The 27,996-nt window shown below is 37.1% G+C and overlaps 1 protein-coding gene across 2 annotated transcripts; it reads right to left on the bottom strand.

The window, feature by feature from the left end:
• Window positions 1–1,743: 1,743 nt before the first annotated feature.
• Window positions 1,744–27,841, bottom strand: LOC115430981 (aldehyde dehydrogenase, dimeric NADP-preferring-like). Of its 2 annotated transcripts, none has more exons than XM_030151200.1 (10): window positions 27,627–27,841; window positions 20,358–20,521; window positions 18,884–19,115; window positions 11,574–11,659; window positions 8,958–9,166; window positions 6,951–7,068; window positions 5,890–6,031; window positions 4,943–5,109; window positions 4,749–4,848; window positions 1,744–2,057 (listed from the first exon to the last, which is right to left on the bottom strand). In XM_030151200.1, the coding sequence occupies exons 2-10, from the start codon at window positions 20,511–20,513 to the stop codon at window positions 1,744–1,746; spliced, it is 1,524 nt and encodes a 507-aa protein (XP_030007060.1). In that variant the 5' UTR covers window positions 20,514–20,521; window positions 27,627–27,841. The 2 variants fall into 2 exon arrangements, with proteins under 2 accessions (XP_030007060.1, XP_030007061.1); XM_030151201.1 differs by lacking the exon at window positions 27,627–27,841 and adding an exon at window positions 27,470–27,554.
• Window positions 27,842–27,996: the final 155 nt, after the last annotated feature.

Genomic DNA, 27,996 nt, shown 5'->3' with positions numbered 1-27,996 from the left:
ATGTAGTTGCATCAGTTCCTGATTGTGGGTCTGGTCATGCTAGTTCACTGTCATGGCTTTCTAGGACATCTAAATGAAACAGATCCATCATTAAATCCAAATATCTGCTTAAAGTGTGTTGCATATTTATATTTCCAAATAAAGTTGACGAGACAAAACATTAAATATCGTGTCTTTATATTGTGTGCAGTGAAAACAAGCATATATTTGAAATAACTGCTTTGTGTTTGTCTGTGTACGTACATTTACCATACCCACTAGATTTGGGGCTAAAACTGTTGAAACAAGTACTCAACAAGTGTTCAGAGAACGCAAACCTCCACCAAGCACCCCGAACGCTGTGCATGTGTGGATCCACTGTTTGTTTTTAAATTCAACAGTTTCCAGGTTGTTCCATACAGCAGAAACAGTTGAAGCTTGGTACCAGTCATGTGTCTGTCAAATTATTTTCAATTCCAATCAATATTTGTTGAGTTCTAATTTTAAATGTGTGGTAAATGGGATTTTCAGTGTTAAATGTAAATGTCCACAGAGTCCACATTCCACAGTGGATGTGGACAATTTTGTGTCAGATACAAGATATTGTTCTAAGCTACAGGTGGATCCAATTGGAGGCTAATCAGAGTTGTTTTGAATTTTTGTTTTGAATTTTTTGATTATTTTGGAAAATTGCTCACTGATGACAGATAGGAAAATTGTAGATGTTGTGACCTTGCTGTGACCTTGAACTTTGGCCTACTTGGCCCAAAATGTAATGGGTTGGTCCCAGGGCCTAGGCCTATCTGTGGGGAAGATTTGGGAAAGATGGGTGGAAGAGTTTTCCTGTAAAGTTGCTAACAAACAAACAAAGAAACAAACAAACAAACAAACACACACACAAAGCAAAGTGATCCCAATACCTCCTGGCGGAGGTAATAAACAGACATATATACATATATCATAGAGACTGTATATCTTCAGTGTTGCTCAAGTTTTACTAATTGATTTAGTTACGTAGTAAAAATGTCTCTAAAAAGTTGAATGTTGCTTAAAGAAAGAAAATAGAAGACTATTAAATTAATGTTTCTTCATTGTGTGAACATATCAACTTTTATTGTAAAACAAAACAACACACATATTTTGTCTGTAAGTCGACATTAGGGTTATCTGATTGTGATCAGATTTTAATGTACACAGACATTTCCTGAAGAGGTGGCAAGCATTACGGACATATGTTGTTATTGTCATCAAATCACATACACTTAAAATAAAAAAAAAAAACAAATAAATGTCTCTCTCTCTTTCAGACATTACTGTTTGGTTGGCATGTCAACTCTAGGCCCATTATTAATCAGAAACAAATCAGATCACCAGTATACAGTAGTTTCATTTTTTAAAGGCTCAGTAATTTTCTAAAACAGTTGTTTTTAGGAAACTTGACTTAATATGATATTGTATGTTGTGGGAGTCGACAGGATTGTATCCAAATAGACTAATGCAATGACTTTCCAATAATTTGCAGCACACAGGACAGTGTCCATCATTGTCTGGATACAAAAACAACATCTGCATCAATTTATCTTTTATTGTTTTTAGCCTTTTGTGTGATTTTTGAGACAAAAAATATTGAATAATTCCAGACCAGTGTTTTCATTTTAATATCTGAGCTCAAAGGACTCAGTGTTTGCAGGTATACTTTGGAGGATGGGACCTTTGCAGCAGGCATTTTTTTCTTCTGTCTTTCCAAATGGTAGCTGAGTATCTTTAGTAGTACCAGCCTCTCCAGTACCAGCAGGTGCAGTTAAGGCCTGAAGCTATGAGCAGGATGACCAGCAGGGTGACGAGCAGGCCGAACGCGATGATAGTGGCACTGACAGCCCACACGAAGGTCCTCTTCGACAGGTCGATCATGGGCGATTTGAGGGCCATCCGTGCCCTGCGCGCCCGCCGGCGGTCCTGAGGTGGATACCGGGACAGGTTGACGCTCTCCATGCCCAGAGAACGGATCAGGCACGCCCTCTGGTGGCTCAGCTGGTCAAAGGTGTGTTTGCCATGGTAACAACCCATACCACTCTGACCTGGAAGGGGGGCATGAATCTGAATGTCAGTGGTTCCATCTGATGTCCTTTACCATGTACTATATAGACAAAATCCACACTAACGTTCATACTTTTGTGTAAATAAACAGTAGAATGAATCTTTCCACACACACTTCTTAGGTTATGAATACATGACGATAATGTCATGAGTGTAACGCTATCCTCTGTATTGGCATGTGTGTGTGTCCAGAGCTTGCATACTGTAATATTTAAGAAGAAATAGGATGCAGTTCATATACTGTTAGTTCTATAATACGGGTTTGGATATATTAAAGCAGTGTTTTTCAACCTTGGGGTCGGGACCCAACGTGGGGTCACCTGGAACTCAAATGGAGTCACATGAAATTTCTAGTAATTGATAAAATAAAGATGAAAACTTACTAATTAAAAATTTATGGTGAGTAGAGATCCCAATCCATAAAAGACATGACAAACTGTGAAGCTGAAACTGCAGCACTGTGGTTCTGTTCATCTGTCAAATGTTCATTGTGGTCAGTTTCAGATGCTGCAGCTCTTTCATAATTCATAGTTTCAGTTCTTGTTTGTTCAGTATTAATTGTCAGCCTTGTAAAGCCTTTGTGCAGTAATCTACACCTGGCTTTTCTGCCTCTGTCCATAATAATGTACATTATATAGACTAAATGTCCTCTAAAATTAATGCTTATTTGCAACATAGTACAGCAAACTATTGCATGATCAAAAACAAATTAATTTTAGCAAAAAAAAAAAAGTCTCTGCTTTGACTGTCTGGGGTTGCCAGACATTTGTGATGTTAAAATGGGGTCACGAGCCAAAAAAGGTTAGGAACCACTGGATTAAAGTCTTCTGAACTGTTTTAACCCACTACCACCAATTTGCATGTGAATATGGAAGTTCAGACACCACCAGTGACTTCTTATAATGGTCTTTTAAGAGCTGACTGTAAAGTGTGTCTACACTGTCTACAAGTCCCATAAACATTAACGTAGTTTTCACTTGAGAATATAATGTACCTTCAACATAATAACATGTTGTATTACAGTTAGTACAATGCTAACACATGCATATTCCTGCCATAAAGATTAACTGAATAATTAATTGCGCTGGTCACCAACAAATTTATTGTTTCAGTTTTTTGAGCTGATTTAGGATAGTTTTGGTGCTGAATCCAAAAATCACATTAATTTTGCTCAATCAGGTCAACTTTCTGAACTATGCTACATATTGGCTTTTGAACATTTTTGCTTACATTTATGGGCATTTTCACATCATATGATACAAAATTCTTTCATATTTCTTGCAATAAACGAGTTCTGAAGATTTTACTTTTGCCAATTTATGATTAATGTTTTTTTTAATATTACAGGTGAATGAAATGGCTTCGACTAGAAGATCTTGCAAAAATAAGCCTGATGTATTCTGCTACATCTGCGCTGAATACACCATCGTACCTAACAGGAATCCTGTTAGAAAATGATTTTTTTTCTCTTAAAACCTATTTTGGGTGAGAACTATATAAAAAATCAGCTGATAAAGTCACAAAAATGTAAGCAATTTTGTGAGAAGATCAAATTTTTCAGAATCAAATTAGCAAAAAAAACCTGACCTGATTGAGAAAAACAGATGTCATTTTTGGATTTAGCGGTGCAAAATGGTCCTAATTCAGTTGAAAAAACCTACACAACTTGCAAAAAACATTTTTTTGTAACCCAGTGTTATTAATGGAATGTTTCCTGAACATTTCCATGTTCTGCTGCCTTATACTTTTGTTCCAGTTTATCTCAGAGCTAAAAAATAATGTCCTTTTCACTTCTCTACATTGTTCTGCCAGCTTTAGTTACATTTAAACACAGAAAAATACTACAAGTGTTTAAAACGCAGCAGATCATTAAAGGCTAAAACCAAGCTTTGTGTTTTAAAAAGTCTTAAAAAAAGCATCTCAGAGTCACATATTACAGTCTATGAGTTTCCCTGAAACTCTGAAACTCTGAAACCATTGTTCAATACAGATTCAGTTCATCTATTACCAAAACTTCAGCGTAAAATGGTTCCAGTCTTAGTCTCTACATTTGCCTCCACTTAAATCCCATCTGATACCTTAACTTCTCTGTTGTAGAAAAGCCTCTACACCCCTCCCCAAACCAAAGAAAAATAAATCCACCATGCCCACTTTTTAGCAATTGTCCATTTCATATGTAGGCAATTGTCCATTTATTATTTAACCTCCTCAGACCCAGCTATGGGTTTTCTGTCCACATTTGTGGACAAGAGTTTCACAGCTTTATACAAAAAAAAGAAAGAAAGAAAAGAAAAACAAACAAAGGACATTCCATAAAAAATTTTAAGAACTGCATCTGAAAAAACTGTTGCATCATGATGTTTCCAATATAGGCACTTATTTAATAAAAAAACAAAAAAAGCTGGTACTTTGCTGACATTTCCTGGGTTTTAGGAGGTTAAGACATAGAGTGTGTAATGTAAAGGTATGAGACAATATATTCAACAAACTCTTAAGGTTATCATCTGTCTCATCTTATCTGTTGTCTCATCTTCTCCTTCATCTCCTGAATGAGATAATAAATTATTTTGTGTTTGCTATACTGACTTTGAACTGGCTTAACTGACACCAGGTATGAGGAGCTTTAGTCTGAAAACTGTCCGAAGTTTCCATGCATGATGAGTGTGTCTTACCTACACCACCGAACGGCAGAGAGCTGAGTGTGTAATGCATCATAACGTCATTGACCGTCACCCCTCCACTCGTAGTCTCTTCTATCATTTTTTTAGTGGCCTTTTAGAGACAGGAAGAGAAATAAAAGAAGAACATAAAGACGGTGCTTCAGCATTCAGACCTGTTTAAACATCATGATGTTGTTTCCACTCACCTTTTTATCTGAGCAGAAGATGTAAAGAGCCAGAGGTTTCTCTCTCTCGTTAACGAAGCGAATGGCATCATCCATGTCGCTCACAGCGACTATCGGCAGCAGAGGGCCGAAGATCTCCTCCTGCATCAGCCTGGAGTGAGGCGGCACATCCTTCAGCACCGTGGGCGCTGCATCATTTCATAAAGGAAAATACAGAATATGCAGAATATGAGCCGTTCAAGTCATGATCATATACAGCACAGGTGTCAAACATGCGGCCCGGGGGCCAAAGGGTCCAGTCCGGCCCTTGGGATGATTTTGTGAAATGCAAAAATTACACTGAAGATATTAACAATCCTTTTAGATCAGGTTCCACATTCAGAACAATTCAATCTCAAGTGGGCAGGAACAGTCAAACACTATCATAATATCATAGAAATAATGACAACTCCAAATGTTTTGTCTTTGTAAATGTAAATATTTTCATGTATTTACACTAAAACAAAGTATAATTTCGCAAAAAATGTGAATAACCTGAACAAATATGAACAACCTGAAATGTCTTAAGAGTTTTTTTTGTTTTTTTTTTAATTTTAACAATATTCTGTCTGTTATTAAATGTTTTGTGTGTTTGTAGATCCACTGTGATCTGTAAGTTCTAATGTACATGTGTAAATGATAAACTGAGGCAGAATATTGTTATAATTACACTTATTTTTTTTCAGTTTGTTCATGTTATTCACATCTTTTGAAAGGATAGTTTGTAGATGTAAACCTTTTCATAATATAAATGTACTTTTTTTTGCTCTAAAACAGAGACAAGTTTGGAGTTGACATTATTTATATGTTATTATGTCATTATTTGACTGGTCCGGCCCACTGCAGATCAAATTTAGCTGAATGTGGAACTGAACTCAAATGAGTTTGACAGCCCTGACCTACAGTATCTACACATCTGTGACTCTTACCAATGTAGCGCTGTGAGGCGTCAGTCTGGCCTCCTATCACAGGGGTGTACCCCTCCATCAAACTCATAATTCTGCTGAAGTGGCGCTGGTTGATGATTCTGCCGTAGTCAGGTGAGCATTTTGGATCAGCCCCGTAAAATTCCTGGGACAGATGAAAACATGTTTATAGAACTCAACACTGTGCGATCAAACGTGCATTAGGAGGTCAGCACAGACCTCAGGGTCATTTATACCATCCATTCCCTGACTGGAGGACTGGGTTGTGAGAGGATTTTGTTTTAGTTGTCAAATACATTTGCATGTCAAATAATTTTCAACAGTTAGACACAAAGAAAATGATGATCTGTGATTTGTCAAACGTTTTTGTCTTTGAAAAGTTAGCTAAGCTCGTTTACCTATAGTCAAAACACTATTATAGGACTTTTTTTTTTTTTTTATTTATACAGACATTTGTTCTTTACTTGATTCATATATCAAGCATATACTGTGAACTGGGTTAGGATGGTTAGTCATTTCCACAAAGTGGATCCCTGGACCAAACTCTGGGAAATACTGGATTAAAGGACTGAACTCTTTTTTTTTTTTTTTTTTCTGAACTAACCCTGATATTATTAACTAATAACTTTATAATAATAAAGCAAAGTCAAGTTCAATCCAGCTTAAAATTTGTTACAACTTTGTGAAATTCAGTTGTCCCTCTACCAATGATTGTGGTTAATGTACGTCAAAACAAAGGCTGATTTTTCAATATAAAATGAATAGTATTTATGTAGTGTTTCTCACACCATAACCTACAGTCAGATATAACTCCCAATTTGATTCGTGTTGTGTTCAGGGTCGTGTTAGTACATGATCCTTAAAATCAGAAGCCATGAAAACATGAAGTTAATAAATAGGTCCACCTTCTCGAAGTGTACAGTGCAATTAGATGCTTTTGACTGAGGTCCCCAAGTTGTTTTGATAAAGCATGAAAAATTAGAAGGATACAATAAAGTACCTTTGAGATATGGCTAAAAGTAAACATCTGTGTACATCTGTCAACAGGAGGTAAAGGACTGTACCAGTAAAGTCTGTCGGATACATTCTACCACGCGGCCTTGGATGCAGGGTTCACATAGGATGTAGTCTGGAGCGATACAGGTCTGACCACAGTTGACAAACTTTCCCCATGTGATGCGCCTGCACACAAATGAACAAAAGTCAGTACACATACGTTCTTCAGAAAATATTTGAAGGCAGACTGGGCTGGATCTACGAAGATCCTAATTTGTGTGTAGTAATTTGCTTGTACAATCTAGAATTTTGTGTGTGGGGTGTGACCACGGTTTGCAGGTGATTTACTCAGATTGCTCGCACAAATTACAACAGGTGCAAAGTCTTGGAGACCGCCCTATTTAAATGAGGGTTTTGCGTGTGCTACTGAAGACAATACTGTCATGTCGGCTTCCAGACTTTGTCTGGATTTGTCTGTCTTTTATGTTGTCTGTCATTTTTTGTCACTTCCTGTTTTATTTTGTTAAGTTTCCCTCATGTGTCTTGTCTGGTGTCTTTACTTCCCTTTCCTGATTGTTTCACCTGCGTTGATTACCTGACTCCACCCTGATTGTCTCCACCTGTGTCCAATTGTCTTCCCTCCCTCTTGTGTATTTAAACCCTGTGTCTTCCCCTGTTTGTGTTCTACACTCGTTGTGCTCACTAACCAGCGTTTTGGATCCTGTCAGTCTGTCTGCCCGTTTTGACCTGTTTCCTCTCTCGACCACCGATTCTGCCCGTTCCTGTTTTTGCCTGCATGTCTTTGACCTGGTTCGTACCCGACTCTGATTCTGCCTACTCCCCTTGTTACCTCAGCCTCCACCGATTACCTGTGTTTTGACCCTACGCCTGGATTACGGACTGTGAGTTTTGCCTGTTCCCCCATGTAGCGTTGCCCTGTGTTCTGCTTCCCTGTGTTTGACCTGGCTTGTTTTCTGACCTCCCTCTGTTTGTCCCTAGTCGGGGTTTCGTTGGGTTATTCCTGGTTCGGCCACGCTGGTCACCAGTGTCTCCCACTCTTGGCCCAGACACCAAGCCTCAGACCCTGCAGCTTCAGTCTCTTTAATTGTTCTGTGTTGTGCATTTCCCTCTGTAAAAGTGTTTAATAAACACACTAAACTTTATGTTGGTCTCTTGGTTCTGCTGTTGGGTTCAGCCTCAGTACTAGTGGCATTACAAATACACTGTCGAAACTGCCCTGAGATCCACCAGCACTAATGGGAGCGGTGACTGTAAGGATCCAGAGAAATGTGACGTTGGAGGAGTTTAGCCATAGAAGGTATGGCATGACTCATTCATTCATGTATTTTTCATTTTAAAGGTGTGTGTGTGTGTGTGGGGATTTTTTTTTTTTTTTTTCTCTCATTCCAAAAATGTTCATATGAGAGTGAAAAAATGCGTTCTCTGCATCTGGTTTCATCATTTCTTTTCTCCTAACCACTTCTGTGTGTAATTATGCATCCAAACCGTTTGCTCCTCCTTTTCAGACGTATTAAATACAGATGCAGTTTCTATCAGCAAAATTGCTTTCGGGTTTGATAAATCACTGTGTGCTAAATTAATATATTTACATTTTCTCCGCCCACCACATGTAAATATTTCATATTCATTGTCAAACGTACTAACTGGATGCAGACTCGCTATTTTGCACCTTTGAAAGACGCAACCCTTCTTGTGCACTGTTAGTAAATCAGTTTGTACTTTTTTTTTTTTTTTTTTCGTGTGTAATGAGTTTGCACACGTTTTAATACACGCAAACCTTCGATAGATCCGGCCCATTGTCTCTAACTTCCAGGGTGAAGGAATACGGTTTTATATCCAAAAATGTCAGATTATTCCTGCAAACATTACCCTTAAAGTTTAAGCGATACTTCAGATGAACTTTGCATAAAAAGAGAAGAATATAGTCAAGTCTGCCTCCTAGCATCTTGATCTGTACAATAAAGTTTAAGTACCCACAGCTGACGGTGTAAAAGGAGGGTATGTGATAGACTGTGTGCGCTCTACATGCTGTTACAGGCAGAGCAGTGTTTTACCGGCAGGCGATTCTGATGTCACAGTTCTTGTCGATGTAGCAGGGGCTCTTCCCTCCCAGCTCCAGCGTCACTGGGGTGAGGTGGCGAGCTGCAGCTTCCATCACCACTTTGCCCACCGTGCTGCTTCCTGTGTAGAAGATGTGGTCAAACCTGAGCCTGAGCAGCTCCTGGGTTTCTGACACCCCACCTGTCACCACCGGGTACAGGTCCTGAAAAGAAGAAAATGAGCGGGTAGCTTCAGAGAAGATCCATAACATAGTGACCATCCAGAGGACTCATTCTACATCAGGGGTCTCAAACATGCGGCCCGGGGGCCAAATGCGTCCCGTGTCACCCACTGTGTTCAGTCAGGTCACATGTCAATCACCCTAATGATAATTTTAAGTATAATGTTTAATATTCACTTGAGTGACATTTTCTGTTTTCTGCCCTTTTGGTATCGTATGCTGGTGTAATTTAAAGTAACACGTAGAATGTGTTCCAAAGCCATTCACACGTAGAATGTGAATGGCTTTGGATATTCTGAATGGAGCGAGACAAGAAATCAGTTGGATTCAAACTTTAGTCATTATCACAGGGCCTTGAGCGACACAAACACATCCTAATTTAACCCTTTCATGCACAGTGGTCACTCCAGTGGACAGTCATTCTCCAGCTGTTCTCTTGTATATTCATGGGTTTTGTTGTTTTAGTTCCATATCAGCCGACACACTGGATGCACCATCCCACAAACTGTAATTCAGACCATTACTGTAACTTTATGTTCTTGATAAACCTGATCTGCAGTGACATGTTTGAGTGTAAATCAATAGCTAATTGTTATTAGACTGTAATTAACAGTTCTCTTAAACAAAAAGTTTTTTTTGTTTTTTTTTAAATCTCCATGAAGTAAGAGCTAGTATTAGAGTATGATAAAATGTGAGAAAACATCAGATTAACTGCGTCAAAAATGCTTTTGTTTCATAGTTTTCACACAGTTTATCACTTTCTGATATAGTATTTTAAATACATGTTTCTTTGCTTCAAAAATTAAACCCATGGTGTCCAAATGAGTGGACATTTTTGTAACTCTGTGAAAAAAGGTTAATTTAAAAGAAAAAAAAAACAAAAAAAAATCTCATTGTTTTTTTCATGCCTAAAGAGGAATAAAAACACTCAGGAAAACAATCTTGACTAAGGTTCTCATAATTCATGCATGAAAGGGTTATGTAGTTTGTTCTACTTTTTCTAAGTAGCTGTAGTTAACCAAACAGTACTCCTACCTATTGTTTCTGTTTGAAGTTTGCAGAACTATGGTTTCAAAGCAGGTTCCTGATCAGTGGCAGTTACACTGTCTGTGTGTGAACACAGCTTGTTTAAAATACTTGGTGTACAAATGTAAACTTGGAACCTTAGGTAACAGAACAAAATGTAAATAAATTTACAGAGGGTTATAAAAGGGTTCATTGTGTGGGTATCACTCATGTGATTGTTCCATTGTCCCACTGACGTCCTGGTGGCTCTAGAAGACTGATCTACTCCACTAGTAGGACATGATGAATATCTGGCTGTTTCACTCCACCATACCACCGTACCTGGCAAAGACTGGACGAACCTAACAGTGGCATGAGCAGATAAGTGAAGGGGTCACCAAAACCACTTGGGTTCTAATGAGGAACAGGAATCTGGTTCTGTAGGATGTATTTAACTCCCAGGAAACGTCACGCTATGAACATTCTGACATCTCCTAAATGTGACTAAATACTGTAGGATCATTTAAACATATGTACTGTGAGTGTCCTGAAGTGTAGGATTTTTAGAAGCAAATCTCTGTCACTTTGAGTGATCTGCTGGAGATTCATATCCCATTATCACCATCTTTACGTCTGCTTAATCTACCTTAGACCTGTCTCTTCAGCAGAGGCGTATATTATGGGCTGCTCTCACTGCAGCCAAGAAAACGCTGGCATGGAGATGGCAGCCGCCTCATACTTTATCACAGCAACAATGGATCAGTTATTTTCTAGATATAGTTCTGATGCAGAGGTCAGTGGCCTGGTCAGCAGCCAGTCCAAAAACACTTAGTCTGTGGGCTGGTGTTTACATTATGGTTAAAGAAAGAGTGCAACAGAATGATCTGTGACTTTCCTGAACATTATATCTGTAAATTATATTCTTTTTCATCCATATACATGTATTAGTTTTTATTAGTTGGTTTTTGTATTCTGAGATCCAGATTGGGTTGGTATGGGGGTCGCCATTGGTTCTGGGGGGGTGGGCTTTATACTTTGTGTGTCACAGAATCTTGTATCATAAAATGTGAATTTCTTTCTTTGTCTGTTGTATTGTGTTTCTGAGATGCACAATGAAAATAAACAAAAAATTGTTTAAAAAAAAAAAAGGAATCTGGTTGTGCACTAGTGATCTTCTGACCACCTACCACTCAAAGCCTCCACGATGGTAACTGACTGACATTTATGTACCCAGTCGGGAGGAGTGAGTCTGATGATAGAGTTCCCACATATATTTAGCCCTCTGCTTTTGTGAAAATAAATGTCTGTGATGTGCTGTGCTTTGTGATATGACAGCTGGTCCGCTCCACACTCTGGTATCAACAATAGCAGCTGGTGTTCAGACCTTATCCAGATAACGCGGCAGCAGAGCTCGGAGGAGGAGGGACGAGTACTCGCTGAGCTCGGACGGCTTCACCACAGCTGCGTTGCCTGCAGAGAGAGAGAGAGAGAGCGCGGCTTTCTGTGAATGGGATGAGCTCATGAGTGACGCAGAGCAGAGCGGTGGGGGGCTGAGAAGAATGCAGCACTGGGGAGGGGGATCCAGCTGAGGGTCACCGCAGGACAGCCCTCTGGTTTGTGTTCTAACCCTGAGCTCCACATTCACATTCAAGTTTATTTGTTATTCCTGCATATATAAAAAATACACCGAAATGAAATATTGTACCCAGGTCCCCGACTGTCAGCAGCATTTAGTAAATACTATAAATTACTGATAAAATAATAAAATAATAAAATACTGATATAAAATAACAACACCCCCCCTAAAAATTACCTGTAAATAACTAAAAAGTTTTATTTCTAAAGTCCACAGCAGTACAGTGCCAATTTAAAGTGCATTCCAGACTCAAGTTCAGCAAGAAACTTGAGCCTGGATCATTTTTTGGGCTGTTGTGTTTTTTTTTCTTACATGGATAATTTCTTGGGCTGTTCTCTTTTTTTCTTACAGTGGATAATTTTTTGGGCTGTTGTCTTTTTTTTCTTATAGCGGATAATTTTTTGGGCTGTTGTCTTTTTTTCTTATAGTGGATAATTTTTTGGGCTGTTGTCTTTTTTTCTTATAGTGGATAAGTTTTTGGGCTGTTGTCTTTTTTTCTTATAGTGGATAATTTTTTGGGCTGTTCTCTTTTTTTCTTATAGTGGATAATTTTTTGGGCTGTTGTGTTTTTTTTTCTTACATGGATAATTTCTTGGGCTGTTCTCTTTTTTTCTTACAGTGGATAATTTTTTGGGCTGTTGTCTTTTTTTTCTTATAGCGGATAATTTTTTGGGCTGTTGTCTTTTTTTCTTATAGTGGATAATTTTTTGGGCTGTTGTCTTTTTTTCTTATAGTGGATAAGTTTTTGGGCTGTTGTCTTTTTTTCTTATAGTGGATAATTTTTTGGGCTGTTCTCTTTTTTTCTTATAGTGGATAATTTTTTGGGCTGTTGTCTTTTTTTCTTATAGTGGATAATTCTTTGGGCTGTTCTCTTTTTTTCTTATAGTGGATAATTTTTTCGGCTGTTGTCTTTTTTTCTTATACAAAATTCAGATAAGAATATTTATATGAAGAACACTTCATAAAGGTTTTTATTTACAAGCAGTAGATGTAACTGACAAACTCACATCCCCTCAGTAATCTATGGTGGCCCAGAGGGGCAACGGCCCAAAAAATGATCCACTATAAGAAAAAAAAAAGAGAACAGCCCAAAAAATGATCCACTATAAGAAAAAAAAAGAGAACAGCCCAAAAAATTATCCACTATAAGAAAAAAAAAGAGAACAGCCCAAAAAATTATCCACTATAAGAAAAAAAAACCTCATCCACCTTTTCAATTAAGGGGGCACTGTTTACCCAGAAGGTCTCTTGCTTTAAAATTAAGGCCACCACAAAAAATAAAAGCATGGGCTCAAAATTTTTAAGGCTCTCGGCTAATGTGGCTAATGCTAACGAAGTAACCCACCAGAAGTAGAGGTCGGTGCGCTAAAAATAAAGTTATTCCAAAAATATATAGTGGATAATTTTCTGGGCTGTTGTCTTTTTTTTTCTTATAGTGGATAATTTTTTGGGCTGTTGTCTTTTTTTCTTATAGTGGATAATTTTTTGGGCTGTTCTCTTTTTTTCTTATACAAAATCCAGATAAGAATATTTATATGAAGAACACTTCATAAAGGTTTTTATTTACAAGCAGTAGATGTAACTGACAAACTCACATCCCCTCAGTAATCTATGGTGGCCCAGAGGGGCAACGGCCCAAAAAATGATCCACTATAAGAAAAAAAAAAGAGAACAGCCCAAAAAATTATCCACTATAAGAAAAAAAAAAGAGAACAGCCCAAAAAATTATCCACTATAAGAAAAAAAAAGAGAACAGCCCAAAAAATTATCCACTATAAGAAAAAAAAAGAGAACAGCCCAAAAAATTATCCACTATAAGAAAAAAAAAACTCATCCACCTTTTCAATTAAGGGGGTGCTGTTTACCCAGAAGGTCTCTTGCTTTAAAATTAAGGCCACCACAAAAAATAAAAGCATGGGCTCAAAATTTTTAAGGCTCTCGGCTAATGGGGCTAATGCTAACGAAGTAACCCACCAGAAGTAGAGGTCGGTGCACTAAAAATAAAGTTATTCCAAAAATATATAGTGGATAATTTTCTGGGCTGTTGTCTTTTTTTCTTATAGTGGATAATTTTTTGGGCTGTACTCTTTTTTTTCTTATAGTGGATAATTTTTTGGGCTGTACTCTTTTTTTTCTTATAGTGGATCATTTTTTGGGCTGTTGTCTCTTTTTTTCTTGTAGTGGATCATTTTTTGGGCTGTACTCTTTTTTTTATTATAGTGGATCATTTTTTGGGCTGTACTCTTTTTTTTTCTTATAGTGGATAATTTTTTGGGCTGTACTCTTTTTTCTTATAGTGGATAATTTTTTGGGCTGTACTCTTTTTTCTTATAGTGGATCATTTTTTGGGCTGTACTCTTTTTTTTCTTGTAGTGGATAATTTTTGGGGCTGTACTCTTTTTTTTCTTATAGTGGATAATTTTGGGGGGCTGTTGTCTTTTTTTTCTTATAGTGGATAATTTTTTGGGCTGTTGTCTTTTTTTCTTATAGTGGATAATTTTTTGGGCTGTTGTCTTTTTTTCTTATAGTGGATAATTTTTTGGGCTGTTCTCTTTTTTTCTTATACAAAATCCAGATAAGAATATTTATATGAAGAACACTTCATAAAGGTTTTTATTTACAAGCAGTAGATGTAACTGACAAACTCACATCCCCTCAGTAATCTATGGTGGCCCAGAGGGGCAACGGCCCAAAAAATGATCCACTATAAGAAAAAAAAAAGAGAACAGCCCAAAAAATTATCCACTATAAGAAAAAAAAGAGAACAGCCCAAAAAATTATCCACTATAAGAAAAAAAAACCTCATCCACCTTTTCAATTAAGGGGGCACTGTTTACCCAGAAGGTCTCTTGCTTTAAAATTAAGGCCACCACAAAAAATAAAAGCATGGGCTCAAAATTTTTAAGGCTCTCGGCTAATGGGGCTAATGCTAACGAAGTAACCTACCAGAAGTAGAGGTCGGTGCACTAAAAATAAAGTTATTCTAAAAATATATAGTGGATAATTTTCTGGGCTGTTGTCTTTTTTTCTTATAGTGGATAATTTTTTGGGCTGTACTCTTTTTTTTCTTATAGTGGATAATTTTTTGGGCTGTACTCTTTTTTTTCTTATAGTGGATCATTTTTTGGGCTGTACTCTTTTTTTTCTTATAGTGGATCATTTTTTGGGCTGTTGTCTCTTTTTTTCTTGTAGTGGATCATTTTTTGGGCTGTACTCTTTTTTTTATTATAGTGGATCATTTTTTGGGCTGTACTCTTTTTTTTCTTATAGTGGATAATTTTTTGGGCTGTACTCTTTTTTCTTATAGTAGATAATTTTTTGGGCTGTACTCTTTTTTCTTATAGTGGATCATTTTTTGGGCTGTACTCTTTTTTTTCTTGTAGTGGATAATTTTTGGGGCTGTACTCTTTTTTTTTCTTATAGTGGATAATTTTGGGGGGCTGTTGTCTTTTTTTTCTTATAGTGGATAATTTTTTGGGCTGTTGTCTTTTTTTCTTATAGTGGATAATTTTTTGGGCTGTACTCTTTTTTTTCTAATAGTGGATAATTTTTTGGGCTGTTGTCTTTTTTTCTTACAGTGGATCATTTTTTGGGCTGTACTCTTTTTTTTTCTTATAGTGGATCATTTTTTGGGCTGTACTCTTTTTTTTTTATAGTGGATCATTTTTTGGGCTGTACTCTTTTTTTTTTTTCTTATAGTGGATCATTTTTTGGGCTGTTGTCTTTTTTTCTTATAGTGGATCATTTTTTGGGCTGTTGTCTTTTTTTCTTATAGTTTATCATTTTTTGGGCTGTTGTCTTTTTTTCTTATAGTGGGTCATTTTTTGGGCTGTTGCACCTCTGGGCCACCGTAGTAATCACATGTACAAAGATGTCTTCATCTTAATAACTACTAAAGACAATTAACTTAATGGTAGGCAATAAATAATGCTGACTTTAATACATCTGAGTTTATGTGGCTGGGCAGCATGTCTTCAGATATCACCCTCCAGTCATGTGAAAGAACGTTCAGAGAATTATTACAGATAAAGAACGGAGTTGTTTAGGAGTCCAACCTTAAACTTACAGGTTAACACATTTTTAATCATGTGATCTCCAAAGCGAGGTCATTTTTCTCCCTGAGCAGCACAAATAATGAGCAGAGCCAACTTTTATCATCCTCTATTCTCAGGTTTTGGGTTTTTTTTTTTTTTTTTTTTTTTAATTTAATCTTAATTTAACCGCAAAGTCCCTTGAGATTTAAATATCTCTGATGGGGGTGAACTGACCAAGTCAAGATTGACAAGGATGCAACGAATGTAACGGGAAAAAAAAAAAAAAAAAAAAAACAAAGATAGAAAGGTACATGTCCACCTTAGGAAAAGAAACCACACAACTTTTATTTAACTTCACCCAAGGAGACAAAATCATCAACTGAAGAACAAAACAAATCAGCTGCAATTCATTCAAAATTCTACGACTTGAGTCCTTAGAATAGAAGTGAAGCATATATTTTTTCTTTCATTTCTTTTTTTTTTAAATTTTATTAGTTTACAAGGTACTGCATGGCTTTGCATCAAACTCCATCTCAAAAGTAAAGCTCATGTTTTAAGTCTGACTTTTAACTGTGTTTGATAATTTCTTAATATGGAGTATTTAGTCTCAAATACATGTAATGTTTGCATTTATTTAATTGTTGCTGTGGACAAGGGGCTTCTATAAAAACTGCAGCCTGCTGTGGCTGGAGATGGACGGATCTAAACACTTACTGGATTTAAATACTGTTTGGTTTGTGTGTGACATGGACCCATCAGATCATGAGACGCAAGTTTGTTTGAGTAAAAATTTGGGAAGACAAGAAAATTTCATTTGCAAGTGAAAAACTGAAATCCTGTTAAATTTACTGTGTTTTAATAAGTAAATTTTTCAGGTTAACATATTTTTAGAAATTCGTATATAAGAAGTTGTTCTTGTCTTTTTTTTTTTTTTTTTTTAATAATATATAATGGAAAAAAATATGCACTTATTATCAAATATTGTTTGGCAGATGAAAACATTCTACGCTGGACAGCACTATCATATACTCATAAACACACATAACTGTCTATTTCAACACTTCACTGAAACTCTATGATACTATTATGATATAATGTAAACACATAATTTAACCATATATGGCTGGCTGCACCGTAAACCCGGAATTTGTATTTACTAAAATGCTTTAATTACAATGTACTTCAATGATGTAAGTTTTATGACATTACTATAAAATGTTCAGTATTTTCTACTAATTTGTAGACATAGTTGAAAGTATGAGAAAGTTTCAGTTGAATGGATTTAAATCACTCAGTTTTAGTCATTTCCACACCTTTTTATCTGTGCATTGCATTGTGGGTATTGTTCCTGTTGTTGTAAATGTGTTGTTTTTCTGTGCAGGGGTTCAGGGGGTTGTGCTGTTAGTGTTCATTTGGACTGAATGTGTGTGTGTCAGTGTTTATTGGCCTTTTTGTGTTTGTGTGTGTATTTTTGTACAGCTGCACCAGGAGTCAGAGCCTGTTCATCTGAAATTGTAATTGGTTTGTGTAAGTCTGAATGCTTTGCCAAATTAAAAACACTTCCTGTACTGGCAAATTACATTGAGCTAATTTCCTGCCCAACTTCCATCCACACGACAATATATTAAGTTGAATAATTATACAAAGCCATTTATATTGCAAAAGATTTTAATTTAATCAACTTGGAAATGAGTCCAATGACCTGATGATAATAAGTTAATGATTATACAAAGTGGTTGGTAGTGATGGGACTTTTGTCTCTTTGAAGAGAGTCGTTCAATCAGGAGCCGTTCACTGAAAAGAGCCGTTCAGAAGACTGGCTCTTTTATGTTCTTTGCATTATTTTGAAACACCAATGTTTGAATGACTAAATAGGCTACATGTGATGATTGACATTACATTTTAAAGGTGTTTAATTGCTGCAGCAGTAAATAATATCTTACCGTAAAAAAGAATAGTTAGTTCAAATGGCATGTGAGGTGACATTAGACAAATGATGGAATTTGACAAAAAACATCACAGTACATTATGTGGACTAGTCTGTAGGCTAAAAATGAAGAAGAAAATAAAACATTTTCTTATGAAATAACATTTTATTCTCCTCAAAACAAGAACAATAAATGTGTGTAAACATACGGAAAAAATGCATAAAACACCAATAATCACTGCAGTTACTGAAATACCTGAACTGTAGTGACATTCTCAAGTGTCACGCCCATCTTTTCTTTCTGAAAAGTGCATCCAAATACTCCTCCTTTTTCTTTGGCTCATTACTCACAGGTGCTCACTCACTCACTCACTCCCAAACTTTTCTATGCTCACCGCATGCTTCAAACTGTTGTTTTTTTGCTAACTTCTTGCCATGACACATGCACAAGCACTCTTTTTTTTCTGCTCAGACATTCTCCTCCTGCCCAGTGCCTCCCCAGTGAGGCTAAACTGACAGGCAATCAGACACTCCCTCCTTAAAAAAAAAAAAAATGAACGGCTCTTTACAAAGACTCGGTTCCCATCGTTCATTTCAAAGAGCCGTTCAAAAGATTTGATTCGTTCGTGAACATCACATCACTAGCAATTGGCATTGAAACAAATTTGAAGTTAAATGAACTTGGCATTTAGTGTGTTGTACTTAAAATAGCAATTCCATTCAAATCAAGCCTTTCAGTTTAATACACTCAAGTTTTCATTACTCATTACTTACATTTTTTAAGGCAACGAGTTACCTGAGGTCTTTTAAGTAAACTCAACTATCTGGGCTTACAGTGTGATTTCTATGCCACTGTTTATTTTGTTATTTTGTTGCTTTATCATTTTATTAGTCCATGGACTTTGGTGAGTTCGACCCTACATGTAATCAGAGAAGCCATCTAATCAGCAGCCGCTCACTGTGAGTCACCTTTAAAACCTTTGTGTTGTTTTAGAACCTGCTCTACAGATCAGATCTGTCCCCAGTGCTGTCAGTGGACGGCTAGTGGCTGAAATGATCAGTGGGTGTTTATGGGATGGTACAGACGGGCTTCCTACCAGCGGCGATCGCTCCGACCAGAGGCTGCAGGGTGACGGCCCAGGGGTAATTCCAGGCTCCGATGATGAGGACCACCCCCAGAGGCTCCGGCTGGACGTACACCTCGTCTGATACAGTGAGAATGTTCCTGTCGACCTGCCGAGGAGCTGCCCACTGGGTCAGCTTCTCTATGGCCAGTGAGATTTCATTCTCAATACCAATCAGCTCCAGAAGCGGTGTGTCGTACTGGCTCTGTGGGAACACGTGCACGTCACACATCAGACATCTAATACAGCGACGTCAAACCCATTTTAGTTCAGGGGTCACATACAGCCCCAGTGGGATCTCAAGTGGACTGGGCCAGGAAAATAATAGGCACAAAAACCTATTAATAATAATCCAAATTTTTCTTTTTGTTACCATACAACCTGAAATTTCTTAAGGAAAATAAGCGCAATTTCAACAATACAACTTACAGATCACAGTGGATCTACAAATGCACAAAACATTTAGTAACAAGTAGAATATTGTAGAAATTGAACTTACTTTAGAAATGTCAGGTTGTTCATATTTCTTCAGGTTATTCTCATTTTATTGCGAACGGATAGGTTGTAAATGTGAATATTTTTATGTAATGCAAATGTAACGTAAGTTGTCATTATTTATAGGTTATTATGCTGTTATTACCTCCACCAGGAGGCATTATGGACACTTTGCTTTGTGTTTGTTTGTTTGTTTGCGTGTGTGTTTGTTTGTTTGTTTTTTAGCAACTTTACGGGAAAACTATTCTAACCATCTTTCCCAAATCTTCCCCACAGATAGGCCTAGGCCCTGGGACCAACCCAGTACATTTTGGTCCCAGTAGGCCAAAGTTCAAGGTCACAGCAAGGTCACAACATCTACAATTTTCCTATCTGTCATCATTGAGCAATTTTGGAAAATTCATAAAAAATTCAAAACAACTCTGATTAGCCTCCAATTTGATCCACCCGTAGTTTAGAACAATATCTTGTGTCTGGCACAAAATTGTCCACATCCACTGTGGAATGTGGACTCTGTGGACATTTACATTTAACACTGAAAATCCCATTTACTACACATTTAAAATTAGAACTCAACAAATATTGAATGGAATTGAATATAATTGGACAGACACATGACTGGTACCAAGCTTCAACTGTTTCTGCTGTATGGAACAACCTGGAAACTGTTGAATTTAAACAGAAATAGTCGATCCACACATGCACACTGTTCGGGGTGCTGGGCGGAGGTTTGCGTTCTCTGAACACTAGTTTTACTTAAGATCACACTAGGTTGTATGTGGCCCCTGAACTAAAACGAGCCCTTGACTGTTTATATCTTCAGTGTAATTTTTTACATATTCCAGCCAGATTGGACCCTTTGGCGGGCTGGTTTTGGCCCACAGACTGTATACTTGCCACCCTTGTTTTAATAGATTAGATATAAGGCCCAGTGTGCCATGTTTCCACTCACCCTGTTGATGTCCTGTTTGAGAGACGTGCAGATCTCAGTCTCTTTCTCGGTGATCATCCTCTGCAGAGCATGAAGCTGCTGCAGTCTGAACTCCAGAGGCCGGGTCCTCCCACTCAGGAAGGCCTCCTTAGCCCGGTTCACCGCCTGCCTCTCCATACGGACCCCTGGAGGACACACATTTATGATGACTCAACTTTGTGTCACTATGGCCAAAAAAAATGTAGTTAAGCAGCAAATAAAACTCACAATCTGAGGGAAGATAAAAGTCATGGAAGCAAATCAGTCATATAAAAATGTAAACTTGTACACAAATTGTGAAAGTGTGTGAAGTATTGGTCAAAATGTGGCTTTGTTCACAGCTCACTCTGCTTCTTTCTCATCAGACTTTAACAAATGAGTTGTATTGTTTCCATAAACATACTTATCATGCATCATTCTGAACTTTCACATGAGAAAATGTAAATAGAAAGAATGTTTTATAAATGCTTCAGGTGATTTTTTTTTGTGCTACTTTCTAAAAGGAGTTCATGCGTGATAGATTCTGATACAGTGTGACAGCTTTAAACCTCTGTGCTGGTGGAAACATCACTGATAAACTGACTGTAAGTAGTAGTTATGTTAATGTTGATTTAAAGGAATGTATTTATACTGTGAACTCATGTGTGGTCTCCACATTGTGTTCATCCTCTGAGCTGGGTTATGACAAGAAGGAATATTTGATTCATTCATTCTGAACCACATCTTCATCCCATTTCCATAAAGAATAAAAACAGAACTCAGTGGTTCCCAGCCTTTTTTGTCTTATGACCCCATTTTAATATCACACATTTCTGGATACCCCAGACATTCAAAAGGGAGACATTTTTTTGGTAAATTAATTTGTTTTTGATCATGTAATAATTTGCTATACTATGTTGCAACATTAACTAAACTAAACATTAATTTCAGAGGTTATTTAGTCTATATAATGTATATTATTCTGGAGAGAGGCAGTAAATCCAGGTGTAGATTACTGCACAAAGGGAGAATATTATTTTCCTTGGTCAGGATCTGTCCAGTCAGTCCAGCTGTGATTTACAAGGAGGACAATTAATACTGAACAAACAAGAACTGAAACTATGAATTATGAAAGAGCTGCAGCATCTGAAACTGACCACAGTGAACATTTGACACAGAAACAGAACCACAGTGCTGCAGTTTCAGCTTCAGTTTGTCATGTCTTTTATGGATTGTGATTGTCTCTGTCTACTCACCATATATTTTATGTTTATGCATTTGTTTATGTTTATGCATTTGGCAGATGCTTTTTTCCAAAGCGACTCACAGGGGAAAACCAATCAAATCACTCAATCAATCAAATTGTATTTATATAGCGCCAGATCACAAAAAGTTATCTCATGACACTTTATATATAGAGTTGGTCCAAACCAGACTCTGAGCCAATTTACAGAAACCCAACAGAATCCTCCAGGAGCAAACACTAGTGATGGTGACAGTGGAAGGAAAAACTTCCCTTTAACAGCAGAAACCTGGAGCAGAGCCAGACTCCTGGAGGATGGACGTCTGCCTGGACCAATATATTATGACCATAAATTTTTTATTAGTACGTTTTATTTGTTTTTTTTTTTAAATCAGTTTATCCATTTGAATTCCAGGTGACCTCATGTGGGCTCCCAACCCCAAGATTGAAAAACGCTGACATAATTGGTTGCATCAACAGTGTGAATAGATCAAATTATTCTTGTCTCAGCCATGAAAAAACTCTTCACAGGGCTGTGAAGTGTGAGATGGAATCCTTTACTTCTTTACATGTGTTTATTACACACAAAGCCCATAATGCCACTGTCTGACAACAGTATGCAGCCCAGATATGTGTTCCATCCTTATTTATGGAAACACAGATAATGTGCATGCTCTTTTCTGATAAGTTCACTTTGAGTTCACTCAAAAGGTGAAGGAAACTGCTGTCATCTGTGGGCGCATGTGGCCGTCTTCCTCATTTATGCTGCCTGACTTTCTGTTTTTAGTTCTAATACAAACCTGTCAATGAAAAATGAACAACATCTGGACCATTAAGATGTCTCTCAAAACCTCATCATCTGAAAGTGACATGGTCAAGGAAAATATCCTGTGTCTGCATTAAACTATGTTAAGTTATGTGTGATGTAGACACAGAAGTGAAGTTACATCACCTCCTGTTTCACCTTGAATAATGAACCTAAAAAATACATATAACATATGTTTTGTTTTCCTTAGGACATACCAGAGATGAACAAGGCCTTTTTATGCCACAAAACACGACCATAGAACCCCACTCCACCTTTGAGACATATACACAACCCAGGGGAAAAAAAATCCCACTTAATATTTCTTTTGATATTTTTAGCCTTAACCCTATAACTCCAAACATATCATATTTGATACATGAGTTTTGAAGCCCTCTACATGATCATTGTGATATTTTTTGTCTTGAGAAACCTGATGCATACAATTAGATACATGCAATACACAAATAATCCACCAGGAGCAGGAGTTGGTTCACCAGAGGCCTTTCCAGTGACACTACAAGACTGTCAGGAGGCAGGACTTTGCCAATGTTGAAAAGGAATTACCAATTTGTTAGACACATTTGCCTTATTTTATGTTTTTGTTTGTTCAAAAATAATAATTACACAAAATTATACAAATTGAAAATCACACGTGGAAATTGATATTTGAAAAATTTTGTTGTTGTTGTTCAGAAGGACCAATAAAGGCTTCGGTTTCAAAGAACTAGGATTTTCTGTCAATGATTTAATGGTTCAGGCTTTACAGGTGTGACGCTCCGCCCTCTGCGGTGCTAGTAATTTATGTCAGTTGGTTTGGTTCATTTCCTGTTTTCTTTTGGTGAGGGGTTCTGTTCATTTGTGTGCACTGTGTCTGTCTTGTCTGCGTCCTCCCTGATTCCCTCGACTGTCTTCACCTGGGGCTCATTATCCCTCTTCCCTTTATATTCCCTCCTCTCCTCCCGTCTGTTGTCAGTGCGTCTTTCATGCTTTGTCAAGTCAAGAACTCCCTCGACCTTCTCCTGTTCCTCTGCGCTGTGTTGATTCGCTTTGTAAGTTTATTGATTCCACATTTGCAAAGAACTTTTTGTAAGATTTTTAGATACCTCGATTTGAGAAGATTTTTGTGTTTATTTTTTGATTTCAAAGTTGTGAAGAGATTTTTGTTTCTTAATTAATTTTGAGTGAATAAATACTCTGTGCTCTGTGTCAGTCTTGTGCATTTGGATCCAAGCCTTGTGATTTCATAACAACAGGGTTAATTACAGAAAAAATTAGCTGTGATATTGCTGATGCCACACAATGTTTATAAAAATGTCAGAATAAATGTCACTGGTGCTTTTGAGGTCTTGTACTGATGATGGGAGAGTGCTACTGCTTTGGGAACACATCCCTTAGATTCTCAGTGGGGTTCAGGTCTGCTCCATGAACCACTTCTGATAAAAGTTTGGTGAGCTTAATGATTCTGGCATCATCCAATATTTATGATTTATAGCAAATTAGTAGTTATTTAATGAACTGGAAGCTACACACCACATCAGATAGGGTTAAAGAACCTGATGTAGATCAGACATATTAATCACTGTAGTCATTACACAGTGGAAGGGTCTGAATATTTACTGAGTTAAATCCAGGTGCAGACTCTGTTTTTTTTTTTTTTTTTTTTTTTTTTGGCGAAGCTGCTCGTGTACTTCACATTCACAATAGCCAGCTGCTATTTAAGTCCTTCAGACTCTGCTACAGCCCATGTCATTCCAAAATCCAAAAGAAAGAAATAAAACAACACAACTGCACCTGGGATTTTAGTGAATATGAGGTCACACAACAACACTGCTTTAGATCAGTACTTGTCCTCAAACACTGTACTTGGCCTGAGTATTCTGATCTGATTCTGCTTTTAGGTTTATTCCACTACAGTTCAGTTTAAGACTTTACACTGTGGGTAACAGCACAAACTTTTAAAATACAACACCTGTGGTTAACCCTTTCATGCACAGTGGTCAGTCCAGTGGACAGTTCTTCTCCAGCTGTTCTCTTGTATATTCATGGATTTTGTTGTTTTAGTTTCACATCAGCCGACACAGTGGACGCTTTTGCATCATCCCATACACTGACAGTGATAACATTACTGTAACTCTGTTGTTCTTGATTAACCTGATCTACCATGTTTGAGTCTAAATCAGTTCCTTGTTATTGTTATTAGACTGTAATTAAAAGCAAAAGTTTTTTTTTTTTTCCTTTTTGCATATTATCTCCATGAAGTGAGTAATGACTACTAGTAGAGTATGAGAGAAAACATCAAATTAGCAGCATTATAACGTTTTTATTTTCTCTTTCATCTTCAGCTGAGTGGACATTTTTGCAACTCTATGAAAAACAGCTTCATAAAAAAATTAATTAATCGCATTGTTTTTTTAATGCCTCAAGAGGAATAAAATCAAGAAAAAAAATCTCAATTAAGGTTCTCATAATTCATGCATGAAAGAGTTAAAATCCAGCTTTTTTTTTGGTTTTCTCATAAAATTCCAAGTTTCTATCAATAATTTCCCCCCCTTCTTTCCTCTCCCATTAATTACACTGGTCTACAATTTTTTAGAAATGATTTGCTTCAGAGATTAAATGTGCTAAATGTTACATATTTTAATTAGATTAATTGGAAAATAAATGACAAAAGTGCCGGTTTGCTGATGTTTTCAAGGTATATGATTAATTGTTCTTACACATATATACTGGTTTATGTACATTTATATAATAGTTTTATAAATCTTCCACTAAATAGAACCTGTAAAGTGAATGTATTCTAATGTGCAGACAGTGTTTTGAAGTAGATCTTGTAGCTCTGAGACAAATATTCCTTTTGAGTCAAACCCATTCTCTCATTAATTCTTGAATTTCACATTTTGACCCAAGGCTGTATCTTGGAAAGTTCAGCCAACCAGCATTTTTGACTGGATTTTTCTTTATCAGTGACTCTCATGTGGTAAAATTTCATTACTTTTATTCTGGAAGCATTTTCCTTGTAGACCAGTGTTATGTGTCCAGTCCTCATCCTAGTGTCCGGGAACTGTCCATGAACTAACTCCCCCTCCACCAGGACCAACATGATGCCCCTACAATGATGCTTCGCTGCTAATAGTACAATAATGTTAGATATAATAAAATAATCAAATGATCAATCCAATTATCAAACCAGAAGCTACATTTGTGCAGGTACAGTCATGTTTTTCAGGCATTGTACTGATACACTTCTGATTATTTCTATTAGGCTTCTACAGCTAAAAGACACTGAAACAGCAAAACAGAAGTGGGTAGACAACTTTTCAATGAAACCTGTTGGAACATTATTTCTGAGTCCTATTTACTGAACAAATTAAAATGTTGCCTCTCCATTATAGGCTATTATACCCTCATATTAAATTTCTAACATATTCAACTTTTCATCTTTTTGACCCAAATGATATTAACCCTTAACCTCCTCAGACGCAGTTGTGGGTTTTCTGTCCACATTTGTGGACAAGAGTTTTGCAACTTTATACAAAAAAAAAAAAAAGAAAACTGTCCACCACAAAGGACATTCCATAAAAATTTAAAAAACTGCATCTGAAAAAACTGCTGCATCATGATGTTTCCAATATAGGCACTTATTTAATAAAAAACAAGAAAAGCTGGTACTTTGCTGACATGTCCTGGGTCTGAGGAGGTTAAAGATCCAAACATCACTGTCGACCAAAACCATCTACTGATCTAAACTGTTTAATATCTGTTCATCCACTAATCCTATCAATACATGTAAATAATTGGTGTAAAATGCAGTTTGTCATCTTTTCATGCTCATCAGATATGACCATATTTGGACGTTCAGAGGCTCCATAGTTACTGTGGAAACACTGTCATCTTCTACAACATTGATTCACCAGTAAAACCCATGGAGTTGGATCACTGACAGAGGATGGACACACTGGGTTTATGTTCAGTTCATGATAGATTTGCTCAAAAAGTCACTTTTTCTTCAGTTTTCTTTCTTTTTGATATAATAACCCTCAACTTTACTCTGAGCTTTTATGAACATCGACATGATCAGTGAATTAAATATAGGAAAATACCTGATATTCACAGGAAAAACACAACATACAGAAGATAATATTACAATAAATGGTGATGAAACAATTAAGGAAGGTTAAATATAGAGGAAAAATTCATCTGGGAACTGCCACATAAGTAACACTGGGTCTTTATGGGTTAAATGAACTCAATTATCAGATACTTGTGCTAAAGACCTCACCTTTAATGAATCAGGTGAATAAATTATTGTATGGTAAGTTTTCTGTTGAGGTAACAGACGCTCTCTTACTCCTACACTGTAAAAAAAAAAAAAAAAAAAAAAAAAAAAAAAAAAAAAATCTGTTGTTTTTACGGAAAAAAACTGGCAGCTGTGGTTTCCATAACAATACTGTAAAAAACACATCCAACTGTAAACATATTTACGGAGTAACATGTAGATTTAACATTTTAAATGGACTGCACTTCTTCAGTGCATTTTCTCCACCTTCATGGTGTCCAAAGCTCTTTCCAAAGCCACCAGGTCAATTTAGGGTTCAGTGTCTTCCATGGACACTTGGACATATGGACAGTCGGAGCCAGGATTCGAACCACCAACCCTTTGCTGATTGGACGAGCTGCTCTACCAACTCTACCAATCCATTAATTTACAGATTAAAATTGTTAAATGTTTACTTTTTAATAACTTTTTTTTATTTAAAAAAAAAACAAACAACAAACGTTATTTCAACATTATGGTCTTTGCAGTTTAAACGGCACCACATTGTTTTTCAATTTACAGTTTTATTTTCTAAAAACAATAGAAATCCATCATTTCTACATCCAAATCTGGTTTTGTTCACATACTCTTCCTGTAAAAACTACAGCTATATTTGATTTAATCGTTAACACATAAATATTTTTCAAATAAACATCTTTGCAGTGTATTGTCACTTACAGTTTTTTATGTTGCAATTTTACAACTTTTTGGTGTTAATTCTACAGTCATTTTTTACAGTGTGCCCTTACCTTCGCCTATAAAAACATGCCCAAACCTCGTGTTTTCTGTGCGTCTTTCTCCTCTTGAACAGCAGTAAAAGCAGCTCCTGTTCCTACCAACACATGTTCCATCTGTTTCACTGTTACTTCACTCTGCGAAATAAAATAAAATAAACTGCAAACTTACCCTGTCTCTGGTCAAACGCAGACCCGATAGAATATTGATCAAATATTAATGGAATAGTCCGTCTGGGGTCTGATCTGATCTGATCTGATCTGATCTGAATGCGGTTCAGATGTCCGACACGCAGCGGCTCTGCTCACACACTGGCTCTCATTGTGCTGCGTTCACGGCACCGCCTGCTCTGGGATCAGTTTACTGCCTGTAACCAGGACACACTGACAGGGACCCTCCAGACCAGCACCCCCCCCCCCCCCCCATCCACACCTGTTCTGACAGACCCAGTGAGGTCCAGCTGTCCTACCTGAGCAGCAGCTGGTCCTGGTCCTGGTCCTGGTCCTGGTCCTGGTCCTGGTCCTGTCCCAGGCTTTGGCTG

Source organism: Sphaeramia orbicularis, chromosome 13, assembly GCF_902148855.1.
Source record: "Sphaeramia orbicularis chromosome 13, fSphaOr1.1, whole genome shotgun sequence".
In the NCBI taxonomy this organism is placed as follows: domain Eukaryota; kingdom Metazoa; phylum Chordata; class Actinopteri; order Kurtiformes; family Apogonidae; genus Sphaeramia; species Sphaeramia orbicularis.
This window is presented reverse-complemented; position numbering and strand designations above follow the sequence as displayed.